This window comes from Fulmarus glacialis, unplaced genomic scaffold (genome assembly GCF_000690835.1).
Source record: "Fulmarus glacialis isolate BGI_N327 unplaced genomic scaffold, ASM69083v1 scaffold41689, whole genome shotgun sequence".
Taxonomy (NCBI): Eukaryota; Metazoa; Chordata; class Aves; order Procellariiformes; family Procellariidae; genus Fulmarus; species Fulmarus glacialis.
In genome coordinates this window covers 18,589-35,328 of record NW_009233365.1, presented here as the reverse complement: position 1 = coordinate 35,328, position 16,740 = coordinate 18,589, and the positions used below count along the sequence as shown (strand labels likewise).

The window sequence follows — 16,740 nt, the reverse complement described above, 5'->3', positions numbered from 1 at the left end:
AAAAAAAAACCTCCAAACAGAAATAACTTTCATGTTACATCCTTTAATCTGCTATTGGAGATTATAAATTTTCCTCAAGAAACTTAGTTGAAAATCGGTTTACCTGATTGAAAAGCACACAGAGGACCTTATCAGGATAAATACTGGTTTGAGTCTGAAGAAAAGGCCTCATGTACGTGGAATTCAGTAATGCAGTGCATGAAAATGTGCCACCTTTTGTTCTGAGCAGTGGCGTCAGCTGTGGGAGGTGGTATCCTTCTGCTCCTTCATACTTGCATTGCTTTACAGGTTATGTGAATTGAACTATTGTCACTACAATGGTAAAGTCTGCTTAACTCGTATGTAATGAATTAGTCTTATTAAATAGCACTAGCCTTTTTTCTTCAAAAGAGGATTTTTCCTTTACTGTTTTGAGGAAAACTTTCAGTGTCCTCTTTTCCCTTCAAAGTAGTCATGGAGCTTTTGCTGTCACATTGTCAGTGGTGTGTACTGTTTTGCAAACGTGTAGCCTGTGGACTCCATGACTTTCTAGACCATCTAGAAGGGGTTTGCAAAAACGAGAAGCTAAGAAAAGCAGGCCTATTGTCCATATTCTTACATTGTCTGTGTGTAGTTTGCCACTATCTCATGAAACCGTTTGGGGTCAGAACATGAGAACAGGCTGAAAACTTGCCCTCTGTTTGTAGTCTGGGAAAAACAGAAGCTTAACCACAGAAGAAATGGTAAATGTTAATGTAAGATTCAAGAAGAAATTGGAATACAAGGCACTGCTAACTTAGTAATAGTTTTCAGTGCCAGTTTACTTGATTCCAAGCTGATGCTTATGGCAAGTGCTATGAAAATATGGCCTGAAAGCAGTTTAAAAAAAAAAAAAAAGTAAAATGAGAGAAAATACTTAAGATTTATAAAATATTTTTAAACAATACATTGTTTTTAGAGTAATCTATGACTTGTTCCATCGAGGTCTATGTTCACACATAGTCTTTGTATTGCAGAAAATATTCAAATGGGTTGTAAGTGTAAGTACTGTCCTGGATTATTCTCTATTAAATGTGCTTTTCTTATGTCCATCGTAAAGTTACAGGACTTTAATAAAATAAAATATGTCCCGTATGTTTGCCATGGTTTCTAAAAAAATTTAGCTATCGGGTAAAACTGAAAACAAATCTGAGACATTTTCAAACTTGACAGAAACTTTCACTTTTAGGGCAGCTTGTTTAAAAGGAAAATAAAACAGATATATATGAGTGTTTGTATAGGAAACTTTTCTCCAGCAAACACTTGAAGCGTTTCATTCTCCATAGCTTCTACTTTCTTATGTTTAGGCCAGCTAATTAGAAATTGCCCTCTTTACTTGTATGTTAGTGTCTCTGTGTAGTTGGGACATATCTGACCACACCTTCCTCGATACTTCTTACTGGAAAAATTGAACAGGATCTTGAATGGTTTGGATCAGCAGCTCACACTGAGCATAATCCGTTACCTTGACCTATCAAGGAGGAGGAATAGAAAGGACTCAGAATTGATATACTGGCAGTTAACACCTTGCTGTGACGGTGGAGGAAAGCAGAGGAAAAGGGACGTTTGCACCACATGGCTGCAAGTCCCAGCTAGTCTAGAGAGTGCAGCTAGAAAAACTTAGATCAGTTGCGTTTAAAAGATAATAAAAACAAGGAGTTAAAATAAGGAGAAAATAAGGAGATTTTAAAACATCGGGGGAAACACTGTGTATGACAGAACAATCTGTTCTGAACAAGCAAAGCTGTTTGCTCTTAACTGAACAGTTGAAAGAAATTGAGGGAGCAAGGCATTTTCTGCCTTAGGGATCCAAAGAGAAATGTCAAGAAGGTGGACAGGTACAGACACAAGTACTATAAAGCAACAAAGCCTTTGCTTTGGAGTGCATGCCCACCTGAAGTGCAAATGTATCAGAGCACATCTCAGTGCAGCTCATGGAGCTGCAGTTACTGGGAAATATCCATTCCCCATCATGGTCTGTATGCATTACCACAGAAGTAGTTAGCCATGCTTCTGTAGATGCCTTCTCTCCAACTGTACTCCGTAATAAAAGTTGAAAGTGCACTGAATTACCAAGAGTGGTTAAGAAAAGCTGTTGGTGCTATTTTACTTTATAGCTGTCTGCCTTATAGCAAAGTGTATTCTGACTTTGTAGAAAATCTGTAGTAATAGGGGGTTTCACTTTGGCTCAGTTTCAGTTCTGTATGAATTCACTTGAGGCACTGGAATGTACTGAAAGTGGGTAAAATGCAAAAGATTTTTGATGATGTTTTTTTTTTTTTTAATCATTAATCATTTTTTAATCTACTAAGACAAGAGAATAAATATAGCAAAGAGAGCCTAGGTAGGATGGGCAAAAGAATTCCCTGCTTTTTAAATATCAAGATTCATGTATCAAAGTTAAAAAAGAAGCATTCCTTCGTGTTATAATTTGTATATGAACACATTGGTATTACGAACAAAGGCTTGGTGTGTATGGTTTTCATTTAACCGGGAAAGTAGTATTAATTTTTAAAGAAGTAACTGTTGCTTAAGATGCTATTGTGTTTGAGTAATGAATTTTTAATGCTTTTGCAGTATTGCATGGATTAAAATCTGATATTTATTGTACCTCTACTTGATTGTTAAAGGTGATGATTTTATAGCACCAGTAGTCATGCAAACACAGTCATTCTGAACTGATGGCTGATAATAAATTTCCTTTACTGTAAATGTCAGTGGGTTTTGTGTGTTGCTGCCATTACATCTTGTTTGGAAGGCTGAATATTACACAATTATGGGAGGCACCAGATGGCATCATTAACAGAAATGCTCTGAATGTTTACCACTTATGTGCATGTGTGAAATTAAAAGTAAGATGACCTATCTTTATTTTGAAAGCATGGTGTCAGTACTATACAGGTGTTAATGACATTTGCAGCAAACTAAAATAATCATTTTTGCTTAAACACAGGTCAGACTTGTTTTAAAGCTTTTTGAAAGCATTTTGTAGATTGACTTTGGAAGTAGCATAATTCCCGCTTGTAAGGAGGGCGTAGATATTTTTTTCCACAGAAAGGTAATGTTCACTATTACAAAACGGAGAACCACAGCTGCTGTCACTAAAATACGACTTTATAGTAAGCTGCAAATCAATCTCCCCTTGTATCCTAGTACTGTTATTTAGTTACCTTGTGTTCATTATTTCCAGTATGCAATGTGATGATGGTTTTTACATTTTATTTTTTTAAAGCTTTTAATTTTATATATCTCTTACATTTTTCAATGTGTTCAGAACACTTAGAAAATGCTACCTCTCTTATCATGAGTCGGTATGCAGAGTAGGTACAGTGGACAGAGATGCTTCTGTCTTCTCCCTTTCCAGAGCATACACAATCCTGTTTTGATATGGGTATCGGGGTAGTTGTGATGCATTGTGGTGGTGTCTTCTCTCAGGAGAAGTCCTCAGAGGGAAACCTTCCTGAGCTAGCCAGCGTTGAAAGATTTTTCCAGTTAAGTCTCAGCAGGGATGTTGAGGTTTTTTCATAGTGCCTTTTGGAGCTGGATCAGAGAGGTGAAGCAGGACTTGCTTAAAATCAAAGCTTAGAGAAGTCCTTTCGTTCATTGTGGAAGAAAATAATTTAATGTCTGGAAATGCTAGCGGTATTTTCAGTTACATATAATTTTGCTGTTTATAGATAACTCCTGATTTGATTTTATTTTGTTTATTCTACGTGAAGGCGGTATAATCTATATGTACTCTGATGGCACAAGAACTCTGTAAAATAAACCTGAGAAGTTAAGGAGACATTGTTTAAGTTAATGATGGTCTTTGGCTGGCTGCTCAAACCCAGGCCCTAGTGCAGGAAAGTATTTTTCATATCCATTTATATTCAGAGCCAATTAGAATAAATTAGTGTTTTCCTATTAATTTTTAATGGCTTTGGTTCAGACTTTGCTAGATCCCAACTTCTCTTGTGAAATTGTCAGTAAAGAATGAGCTTTGATTTAAATTATGTCATTTGGAGTCTACTTACTTACCTAGTTGGAATGACTTAATAGCGTGTTAATAATTATGTCATTAAAAGCAGGATTTAAAGAATTCTCTGTCAGCCCTGATACTTCGGAAGCATTTGCATGCTCTTTCAACCCTCCAGGCTCCAGCCTTCTCTGTGCAGGAGTGCAGAGCGCCACGACTCGGATTTTGGCACAGAGTACAGGGACCAAGCTGCAGGCACCCACTTGCTGGACCCGGGCTTGGGACCTTCTCTCTCTACCTTCTGGAAGTGCATGGTAAAGGGTACACTCGGATATCGAGGATTGCATGACTAATAATGAAAGCTAGGTTGGCTATTCAAATAATGTTGTTCAGATGTCTTGGAAATTTGTTCAGATGACCTGTTTAAAGATGAGAGTTACCGAAATTAATTGTAAAAATTCTGTGTTTAGTACAAAGCATTAATTTTGGTAGTTTTCAACTTCTAAATTGCTTGGCATGGGTTTTTTCATGTTATTCAATTAGCTTTTTATGGCTGTCTCAGTAGGCTGAAGCATCTGTCTGCTTTAAAGGTGTGGGTTACGATGCTTTTCCAGGGTTGCTGTTTCAAGAGTGCGATGAGGCAGGAGCTCCTGGGTGCCCAGTTTCCAGGGCAGTTGCCATCCGTTGAATTGTTGGTGCAGTCACCAGCAAATCTAAAGGATGTTTGGCTTTCCTGCAGTTTTGCCCAGAAAAGCTAAAATGCTAAATTGTAGAAATATAGAAACTATCGTTATTCTTCCTTGCCAAGAAGACAAGACGACTGTTAACCTGTCATGGATGATTGGCATTCTCTGGGAGAGGGCATGTCATTGAGAGGAGCTGGCACTATTTATACTGCTGGTATGTGGAGAAGCAGAGCTGCGTAGTGAGAGCAGAACCTGCTCTTACCCCCATCGGGAAGCACAGGGGGGGCTGCAGGGAGAAAGCAAGTGGGAGTTTGCAGCCTTGAACTGCCCAGCCCCTGCGCTGTGGAGCCTTGTTGCTGGGTAGTCACCAATGCCACGGAGCGCGGCACAAAAATGTACAGGAGGATGCTGCTGGTCCTCACTGCAACTGCCAGAACCAGAGTGCCAGAGAGGTACCCCAGCAGAACGGTTTCCATGACAGCTTTCCCAAAGCACCTCTGTCTCTCTAGAGCAGACCCGTCTCCACGTGGACAGACACAAAGCAGCACAGGCGGCGAGGGCTCAGCGCCATCCCTGTCCTCCTTGGCAGGGCCGGGTCTGCAGCCGCCCGCTTGCAGCAGCCTGGCATCGCGTGCCTGCCTGCGTCATGCTCCCGGGGAGCGGTTTGGTGCAGGATGGTGCCACCTGAGCAGCCATTCTCAGCAGCACCTTGGTGCTGGTGGGGAGCCAGGCAGTGCTGCCAGGGCATGGCGTCTACCAGAGGAATGCGGCAGGCTGGGGCATGCATGTGATCACCAGCTTGGAGGTGTTCAGTCCGGCGTTTGGATGCGTAGTGCATCAATCGCGCTTCTGCTGCAGGGGGAAATGCTGTCAATTGAAAGTACTGTCTGCTGGGCTGCTGTCAGCACAGTGAACCTTTATAGACGCTGGATTTGTGTGCAAGGTGGAGGCATTGGTCATTCTTGTCAGATGACTGAGTGATTATTGGTGGTAGCATTTGCAATGAGATTTCGGGATCAGCTAACATCGCTGGTGAGCAGTGTGGATATTGGTTTATCCGCCTCTCCAGATTGGCTCAGTGTCCATTTCAGTCGCTAATGCAAGCTGCTAGCTTTTTTTCTTGGTCGGTTGTTTCTGTGCAAACTGTGCCCAGTCAAAGTGTTCTCACAGGGGTCCTCTACCCGGTGACTGGCTGTACGTGTTTCTCTGTTGTACAGACTTTGAGCTTATGGAGGCCAGTCCTTTGCGAGGACTTCTGACGAGCAGGACAGTGAGACAATCTTTTGGCATTGCATCGATAGACAGTGTATGATTATTGCAAGCTCCAGTTTTGCTGTTGTGCCTTTGGGCACAGCCAGATCGTCTCTGGGAGTAAATCAGTCTAGCTTATTAATGTCAAGTGTAGACCTATGATGGTTTATGTAAATTTGACATACAGAATTGAGAGCTGTCCAGCCCAACCCCTCCTGTATTTCCTGCCACATTTATGCTGGGAATCCAGCTAGATAATATCTGGAAGGTATTTCAGGCTGAAAATTCCTAGATGTTGCTACATTTTTGTATGGTTTTTTGAATCTTGGCCCAAAAAAAAAAAATTCTGTTTACTACCTGCTTTCCCCTCCCTCCAAGAACACCCTGTGGGATAGAAATTGGTCGTGAATATATAGACTGTGCTTCCAGAAGCTGAAGATCAGCATTTACCTATATGAAGGCCTCAAAAGGCCTTTGAGGTCTGTGGATGAAAAATAATATATAAAGGCTAGGTATTATGTGTGCAACCAGTTTTATAGAGCCACAGTTACTAAACAAAGGTTCTTTGACAAAGATGACAAAATTCAGGCTGCAGTCTTCATCACAGTTGTATTTCTTTTTCCTTCTTCTGTTTCTGGTGTTTGTGTAAATCTGTGAATGCTTGGAAACAGCTTTTGAAAACATGTTTACTGACATTCCTAATGCGACTTTTTGGAATGTAGCTGGTATTTAGAAAAGGAAAAAAATGCAGGATGAAAAAGCATACATTTTCCAATAACTTTTGTTCATATCTCCTTGGTAAACATTGTTTTTTCTTTTTTTCTTGTGATTCAAATGGAGCTTGAAATTAAAATAGCTCCGCTTGTTCACTTTCTTGTTCACATGCCACTATCACTGACCTTAGCACTAATCTAGGAACAGGTTTATTAATCATTTTTACTTCTTCTGATGGTTTTTACAGAAACAGAGATCAAATTATGTAGATCCTGTACAGCAGTAACTATCACTCAGGTTTCTCAGTAACAAATGCTAAATTAAAAAAAAAAAGCATCGCAGGCAGGCGTAGAATCCCCCACGATAGGGCTGGGAAGGTCCCTCCGGGTGGTTCCCTGTTACTTCCTGTAGTAATGAGGGATCTGTGAAGATGCTGAGTACATAACAAGTCAGTCAGTCCCATGTTCATCTTGTAGTACCCTGAGCAGTCCTTCTGAGTTCAGGGGCACTTTAACATACTTAAAATTTAGCAAACACTTAAGTGTGTTTAGCTGGATAAGGCCCAAGTCCTCAGTGTGTAATAAAATCAAGTCTAAATTCTGCTGCATTATGGAGTCTCTGCATGAAGAGTTCCAGTGATGAGTGTAACAGCTCTTTGACACACTGATGTTTTACTAGGATATGTTTACCAATACCCAACTCGGAACATTGTGCTGCTCCTTTTTTGTCGAAGTTGAAATCCTTGCCCAACTTGGTTTTTCATTTTTGGATGCTCAGTTTCCTTTTTTTCTGTTTAAATGAAGGTAACATTTGCTATAAAACCAGACCTATTGTAGAACAATTACAATAAACATTTTTAGAAGTCCTACAAATAGCCGAGGGTCCAATGTTTGCAAACAGAACTAAAAGGAGCTACCAAATATTCTCCATCTGAGTTTGTACCACCAGTGTATATTGTTGAGTAAACGTGCAATGAACGCCTTCCCAGGCAATACACAAACTGAGTGGCTACCCAGATGGGAGATCAGGGCATGCACAATGAATGTATGATGCTTTACCTGGTTTGAAAGTGGAAAGGAAAAAGTGCATACAAATGTGTTTGCTAAAACCAAATAATTATTTCATGTATCTTTTTCCATTGGTTACTTCGGGTAGAAGGATGTGTGAATTTCTAATGCTGTAAATTAATCCTACTCTGGCACACACTGTGCTGTGAGATCGTAAGTGAAAGACATGATTTACAAGCAGGGCTTGTGTTTTCACTGGCGTATTCTGAGAAATGCATAAGCGTTTTTAATGGCGGTAGAGTTTGAAGGCCTCTAAGTGGATGGCACTGGCTGTCCGCATGTAAAATCCCCCCCACAGCTTAATCAAGAAAGGCCACCTTTGTCAGCAGTTGGAACTGAAGGCGTGGATGGCCCCCTGCCCCCCAGGTGGAAGCAACGTGGCAGGTGGTGCAATGGCAGAGGCTGTCAGATACCAGTGTGGAAAGGGGGGAAAAATAATCTTTTTGATAATCAAAGAAAATACTTTTTTCTGAGCTATGTATGCCTTTTCTAACGATGGCAATTATGGCTTTTTGCCTTACATTAGTTAATGATTGCTGGTTTATTTAATAAATTGGATACAAAATAAACAAGTTAGAGTTTGCTATTGACCTATCAATTATGATGTCTGATTACTCCTCTGGGGAACATATGTAGTCATTTGTCCTGACATTTTGTTAAAATAAGGTGGTATTATGGGACCAATCCACCTAATTCCTTACTCCCTGGGGCCATTTAGTGTACTTAGCTGTTAGAAAGGTGATTTCTGAAGCATGACAGCTGTTGGTGTTGGGGCCATTGTGTGGTGAACAAAAACAGTTATATTCTACTCATATGCTGCCTTTGTATCATTAATACAGAAGCCATTTCATAAATTAGATACAACTCTTCCCTAGGAAATTGTATTACTGTTTTGCATTTCATTGTTGGAGTACATTTAAAAAAAAACCAACACAACCCAAACAAAAACCAACCAACACAGCACTGCAGTAGAAGGAGATGTTTGAACTTGGCATTGCTGTAAGGTCTATTGGGTTTATCCTATTAGCTGCTGACATTCCTGTCTGGTTATTTTGGTTGATTAGGTACATTACAAGTAGTTTCTCTTCGTGTTCTTTTTACCTTTTTATTAATTTTGTTAAGAGCCACACTTCAGCAAAAACATCACTAATAATTTTTCTTCCAGAAGGCATTTTCTAGGAAGTTGCAACTCTCTGTGTGCAGCAAAAAAAAACCTGTCAGAGTTCTTGTCTGCAGAGTTCACAAACCCAAGGAATTTGAATACCAAGATTAGGGCCTTAAGCACAATATCCTCCACTCCTATTTCTGGTACCAGGAGATCTCCACAAGTGTCAGCAGTTGCAGAACAATGTCAAACATTGTAGTCAGGGCGTACCCATTTAGAATGTTATAGAAAACATAGTCCAAGTTCTATTTTAAGCAGTGGGGCATGCCTTTAATAATTGGCATCGGTTCTTCTCATTTCTTAAAATCTCTTCCATTGATGTACCTTTTCAATGAAATAGAAAAGGTTTTTTCAGTTTCTGAAATGTGGAAGTGTTATAGTTTCATTTATGATCAAAACCCTTTTTACTGGCAAATCCTGCTGTAAGAAGTGTTTAACAGTGTTAAAAAGCACTGGCTTTGGATTAGATTGTTAGGCTTGTTTGTAGAGACTCGTAGATGACTTATATAACAACGATTTGGGCAGCATTACAGTCATTCTGTGGCTTAGCCCTGGCTAGTCAAGGCGTTCCTTGGTGCAGGGCTGGCTGTGAGACTGCAGGCACGTGCTAGGTTTCACACTTTTGACTTCGTTAAGCAGCCACCATGGGCTAGTATACTTTTTATGACATCTTCTGGAATTTTCTTAGTGAAGTCCAGTCCCTGAGATGAATCTGGCTCACCACTGGATGTCATCATTGCACTGTGATGAACTGCAACCGGAAGAACATTTATCTGGCAGTAAAAAATCATGTTGCCTGACCAAAGAAGGCATTTAATTTTGCCACATTTTAAATTACTCGCTATACAGTGATGACAGTTTGCAAGTAATTGGTCCATAATCTTTCCTTAAGGTATAGGACAGCACTCCAGTGTGTTATACAGACAATTCTGCACCTTCTGTAGTAAGGCTGTGCTGAAATCTCAGCTCCAACATTGGAGTGGGTCTCCAACATTGCAAAGACATACATGGTATGAAAGATCTCTTGGGGATCTCAATGTGCCATGTACTTCTTGAGAAGGCCAATGTCATTATCATAGCTTTAAAATAAAATACTTATTCTTCATATATTGAGTTACTCTGTCAACTAATATATGGAGAATATATTTCTACTGTAATTTCATAGGAGGAATTTAGAGGACTTAATTTTATTAACCCTCTGTCTCCTATTCGTAATAGAGGAAAACCTGTTAGAACTGTTAGATTGCTTCCTGCTTAAGTGAAATAGCAGAAATATATAGAAGTGTCTGGCAAATAATAAAAGTAGCTCCATTTTCTATTTGTCTCTTCAGTGCATTTATGAATCTGCAATTATGCATTCTGTGAAATGTGAATGTATACAACCCAAAGCAATAAGAAAAATGTGAAGTGTGTTGTACTGCAAGATGGAAAGTATTTCCCTGTCTTTCATCAGAAATTTGAAAACTAAAAAAACTAAATATAGTTCAGGGCACAAAACCAATTGTCAAATGCAATATTATCTCTTGACCCTTTCTTGCATATTTGTTTTGAGAATCTCTGTTAGCTAGTGAGACCTAGAGACACAAATTAAAAAAAAAACCATGGAGTTTATTGTCTTAAATGGTGTATGTATTAAGAAGAACGGAAACTGAGAAGCTAGTAATTAAAAACTTTATAGTAAGATTTTTGGCCAGAGTATTGATCTCAGTGGCACTGAGATACTAGTTTACTCATTTGACGGCCTGGCTTTCAGTGTATTTAAAAAAAAAAAAAAAAAAGAAGGTTAATTCTGTCATTTTGGATGTGAGTTTTCAATTAAACACACAAAGACACTCAAGATATAAGTTCCTAATGAATTTCCAAGTAAAACCATTTCCATAAATAAAACAGCAAGAGTAAAAACTGCTCTAGAAGGTATAAAAATGGCCTTAACGTTCTGTAAATATATGTTCCCCAGGTGTTAGCTAAATGGTAGTAAATTATAGAATAGGCAGTGTTTTCTCCTCTCTTACAAGGACTCCACAGCATCTTTTCCAGAAGCCAGACCATTAAGCTCTGCTAATTTTCTGTGACCTATTAAACATGCACATATTTCAACATTTTAGTACCATCTATCTACTGTGTTGTCTTGTGCTGTGCATGGAAGAATCATAGTATTAGTCATGTCGGTGAGCCATAATAAGTTTTGTATGAATGCAAGGTAATGCGTTACTGATGGTTTAATGATTCTTAGCAGACTTTTGCTGGTTTTTTAATGCATTTCTATGTCATTTTACATATTTTTTACAGCTGAGTTATTCTTTGAACCACATAAATCGAAAGCTGGTACTGGAATCTAAAGCGTCTATCAATACTAGAATTGTGGTGGTTGGTGCATCTGATGTTGGAATCTCTTTTCTGGAAACGCTCATTTTTTGGTAAGTTTTTAATTTAATTTCCTTTACTGAGAAGAACATGTTACCTTTTGTTTGAAGGGGCTTGCTTCCTTCATTTAGAAGCGTGCTTTGGGTCTGTATTCAAGTACTAGATGTTAAAGGACTGAGTGTCTGCAAATGTAAAGAGATAGGTGCTTGCATCCTGGCTGACTGGAACTCAAAAATGCTGACAATGTTGCTAGTAGATCCTCAAGGTGAAGGCACACTGAAAATGAGAATTCCACATACTTAAAATCTGTTTGACCCTTGTTCTTATCCAAAAATCCTGTAAGGGGATGTTAAGTCCATAGCCCTTCATGTGTGCTCCAAAGCAGCACTGATCTTTAAAGCTAGTTGTTGTGCCCAGTGGGATCACAAATCACTGCCTGAATCCCTCCCTTCTCTTACCTCGTTGTGATGCTATGTTCTCAGAGCTGTGCAGAAATGTACAACGTGAGCTTGTTGAGTTGTAATCTCACTGTGATTCTTTAGATTCTGATAACACCTTTTGATGCTTTTGATTCTGATGAGGCTTTTGATGTTCGGGATTGTTCAGGAACCAAAAAATTGTCATTTCTGGCCCTTCTGCCATTTTTGCTGTAGACCCTAGAGTAGGTGTGGGAAAGGTCTAGCAGAGGACACTTCTCTCTGGCAGTCACAGCCTGCTCAAGGGCCCACCAAGAACACAGGCCACCAGCATACATTAAAGAATTTTTCAGCAGTAAAACTGCAAATCGAATTGCTGTGGTTACGTTGAGTTATCCAAACTGGAGTAAATAAACTGGTTGAGAAGGGGAATAAATGTATGCAACTGTTTTTATACCTTCCATTGTCTAAGCCAGAGTAAACCTGTGGACGAGTTCTGCTGTTTTACAGACTTTCCAAAGTTAGGTCAGGGGTGCTCTCTCTGATATCTCATTGCTTGCACCTTCTATGCCAGTACCCCCTCCATACCAGTTTTAGGGGGTTATCAGGAAGTCAGACTGTGTATGTGATAATGCAATTCCTTTTATGCAATTGTTGTTTTCCTCATAGATTAAACATACGTACTAGAAACGTCTTGACAGACTTGCAGAAATGAATATAAAACTCAAATTCTGTATGCGATTGTTACAACAAAACGTTCATTGCAAAAACTAAGGGAGGCTGGCATTTTTAAGGTTGGCAGAGAATTGAAAATTTTGCCTATTTTTTTCAGTTAAGCCAAGAGTTTGTATTTCTACAACAACCATTAATAACATCACAAATTAAAATATCAATATGGCAAGAGAAGAAAACGTTGAAGTGCTTTATGGATGTTGTCATATTGCTGGAGCAGTGCTCTTTTTTCTTAGTTCCTGACTTCCTATAGAGCATCCCCTCTTGAGGTAAAATAGTTTTCCTCTCATCCTCCTGTGGTCAGCACCTTTTAGGCTTTCAGTTCCACCCAAAATTCAGTTAAAAATGTACTTTAAAGCTATGAGCCACTTTCTTGTTATTCATCCTGTGCTGTTTATTACTATGCTTCCAGTATAAAATACTGTGAGGGAAAAACAAAGCGTATTTACGCTCCAACCAAGTCAGTCAGCCAGAAGCTAAATCCTTCTGTAGTGAACAGGACATAGAGATAGTATTGTGTCTGCGGGGCAATCCTTTATAGATACCCTCCTCTGAGATACCTCAACCAAGACTTTTCAGCCAGAAGTTTTGTTTAAACAATACTCTAGCAACGAGTTCTTGCAGAACATGTTCTTCTTGTACATAGGAGAGAGTGCTGGCTTCAGCGCTGCACAAATGGAGTGCTCCTGCTTAAGAGAAATTGAGTATTGCTCTGAGAACGCAAAAAGCAGGCAGTCAGCACTTAGTGCAAAATGTCACAGAATTTATATTAATATATGTATAAATTTAAGAAAGATTATTTTTTTAATTTTCACATCAGCAGCAGGTAAAGCCTCCTGATCAATGTGAAGGCCTTTTAATACAATTTAGTTTAATTTACTCATGATTTTCTAACATTCTTTGCAAAGGTTACATGCACTAAAAATAGCTAGATTGAATCAATTTGTAAGCCTCTAATCCTTAAAAAGAGGAAGTAGTTTTCTCCTCGTTATTCTTCATACTTAATTATTTTACATTATCAGTCACCATGGAAACACACAAATGTAATTCACTTACCTACATAACAATTATTAGAACTAGATTTTACAAGTGTTTTCAACTTGTTTGAGACTGAAGAAATATATTTTTCATTGAACAGAGAAATAATCACGAGAATGACCTCTGCTCACTTGAGAGCTGCAGCAGGCTGCCTCTCGCTCCCATTGTGCTGGGGCAGGGGCACCCCAGTTCGCGGCACGTCTGCCGCGGCAGAGTGCTCCTGGGGAAGTTCAGTGTTGTCGCTCTCAGAGCAGCGCCGCGGAGCAGCCGTGGGCACCGCTTCCTATCCACCCGAACCGTGCCGCAAAGGGGGACTGTGTGCTGTGAACTGTTACCTTACAAAATGCTGCTTCAGTCTTTCGCTGTGGCTCGTTACCTTGCGGTTGGAGTTTCTGGAAACAGATTGTCAGAGAGGTCAGAGCACTTGGTGCACCCAAAGCAGCGCCCGTTATTTCAGAGGGCAATGCAGAAATGCGGCAAATGAGTCTATGGAATGACCTGCCAGAAGGCAAAGCTTCTTCCTAATGCTCGGGGTACTCTGAGCCCTGGAGAATTGCATCCGTTGCGCTTAATCTAACGCTAGGTCAGTGAAGGTGATCTCATTATTCATGTTCCACCATTCAAATAAATACGTCCTGCTGATTTTTTTTTTCTTGGAGTGTGATCACATGCAGACGTGTTTTCAGCTATAGCGCTACTTTTCTTTGGGATGCATATGAATTTTTTATTCAAGAAACAGGCGAGCGATGGAGGCGGCAGTGCTGGCAGTAATGCAGACAGAGCCTGGCCTCCCTTCTCGCGCTCGGCCGGCTGTCAGCGGGTGCAGGTGCGAAAGCGGCTCTGGAGGCTGCTGCTGTCCGACACGTGAGGAGCTGCAGCGAGCTCGGCAGCGGAGCTGAGACGCTGTGGAAGCGGGGGGAGTGAGTTGCATCATAAATTGCTGCAGTAATTAACTTCCCTGCAGGAGCGTGGCAAGCAGGGAAGGAATTGTGATTCCCACAATTCCTGCATGAGGCTCCTCCTGGGCAGTGCAATTATATGCTTCCCCTTGCACAAAGCCAGGACTTAGGTCACTCTCTAACACTAACACAAGGTTAGATAAATTGCAGCAGCATCAGACCGTTTGTTAAAGTGGTGTAAACTCTGAGCGATGTCCAGTCCTAAAGGAGAAGTAGCAACTGAACAAATACTCCCCTTGTGAAAAAGCAGCTCAGCCCAGCAACAGAGTCTCAGCCTCTATTGTTCTCTGCCCTCCAAACTGTTAGTGCTGACTGGCGCTCCTGCCTCCCCTTTGTTGCAGGATGTGGGGAGAAAGCCCTTTCAGCAATGGAGTGAATCAAGTCAAAGAAACTCCAAAGAGAGGTTAAGCTAAAATACAAGTTTTATTTATTTTTTAGTTTCCCTTGGGTGACTTGGTCTTGGGGGGGGAGGAAATGACAAGAAAGAGAGTTTTATCAGACATTCCAGTAAATATGTGCGTGCCCCCCCCTTACATTTGCAGTACTATGAGCCACTAACGTTGACAAATTACGTGAATGAAGACCCTAAAAAGGAGTCTGATTTAAGGCTAAAGGAAGTTTTTAAAACTTTTTTTGGTCATCCTCACTGAGATCAAGTATGCATATGCTAAATTTATACATGAAAAAAATGTTTTAAATATTCAACTGGCAAGTATTCAATGAAAATTGTATCTAAAAATTATTTTCAAGTGTAAAATCTGTTTTCATGAGCACAGAATATCAGTACCTCATATCGTGAATATGAGAAAAGGAGTAATGGGTTCAGTTCAGAGTTCTGCAAATACCAATTCTTGGTTTTTTTTGCAGGAGAAATATCAACTGCAGTTAAACAATTCATTTTAAAAAGTGTGAACAGCTAGAATTGGGGATACTGAGTTGCATAGTCCTCAGTTAAACCAGTGTTCCCTTAAATGTATGTAAGCTACAGCTTTTAATCTTTTCATATTCCCAAGTACTGACATGCTTTAAAAAATAACCTCATTGCTAAATACTAATTTACCAGCAGGGCAGGGTTTTTTTGTTTCTTCTTGTTTTCTTTGATAATTTAAGAATGATGGTAATGGCACCAGCATTAGACCAGAAGAACATACAAGTTAAAAAAAGCAGCATTTTCAGTTTACTCTGGTGGATGAGTTACAGAAAAGCATGCTAACTAGTACGCCCTGACAGCAGGTGATTGAAGTTTGGCTGCAAGAATGCAAAAAGCTTGCTCACAGCAGTATCTTGTCATTGGTTCCAGTGTAGTGAACCAATTAGCTTTTTATCCACCTCTTTGCATATAGCTGTGGAAAGCGTTATTGTCTTCTGATTATAAGGAAAACCCTTTTTAATCCATGATTTCGAAAACCTCCTTAATCCAACCTCTGGTGTAAACAATGACTTATTCTCTGAGGATGTTGGGAATATACATAATGTGCTACACAAAATTGCAATAAATGAATGGTGGTTAAGATCACAATATTTTGCATGAAAATGTTGTGAAATATATTCCCCTTTCCATGTGGGTGCATTCAAATAATTATTGCATTTAAAAAGCAAATGGATTAAAGTATATTTTTGTCAAAGCCCTGAACTTTTTTCTAAAAGTAGAATTAGAATCTAACACAGTAAATCTGTGAGTTTTTGTCTGCAGGACGGTTTCTCCCTGTGTGAGTTAAAGGTGTCTAAGATTAGCTTAGAAATGGCAGGGATCTTTAAAACAAGGTTTCTGACAGAACAGCTACAACTGCCATTATCTGGCAGCACAGTATTATACAATATCCTGCACATCTGTCCTGTTTGGCAATAGTTAGCATAATGCTTGCTGTTTAATTAGGCTTTTTATCTTTGCATTTGTCTGAGAACATCTGAAGCCTTCCATGTTGCTTGTCACTAATTAGTTGACTAATTAAATAGTTAGTGCTTACTTGCTGATCACAGAGCTAACATGTAATGAATGGTTTAGTGATCTTCATTGTTTTATACTATCTATCTTTGCCACATGAATTGATATACATGTGCTTCCTTTTGACTGCCTTTTTTTCATACCAAGGCAAATCCAGAACAATGTTGTAGTCGACCATGTGTTCAGTGTCACCGGGCCTGTGTCCTTCAGACATTGTTGCCTTCCATCATTTCTGGTGAATAGAGATCAAGTTGTGACAGAGATAAATAAGATAGGTCATATCTCGCCGTGTTGCGCAGTCAGGATCACAATGAACACTGTCAGTGACTGATACCAGACATAAACTACGGGAGAGAATGTGGGTCAAGATCAGCCTTCCTAACAGCCATTTGACATGCCTCTGCCAAAAAATGATACTCAATTAGCA

At 39.7% G+C, this 16,740-nt stretch overlaps 1 protein-coding gene across 1 annotated transcript in view; it reads left to right on the top strand.

Annotated features, from left to right (window-relative positions):
• LOC104082251 (uncharacterized protein C20orf26-like) overlaps positions 1-16,740 on the top strand; it is a gene marked incomplete at both ends in the record, with an annotated part of 61,565 nt that overhangs the window by 26,533 nt on the left and 18,292 nt on the right. The window contains one exon of the mRNA XM_009585302.1: positions 11,149-11,276. Within this exon, the coding sequence (XP_009583597.1) occupies positions 11,149-11,276 (128 nt within the window). The remainder of the gene's footprint in view (positions 1-11,148; positions 11,277-16,740) is intronic.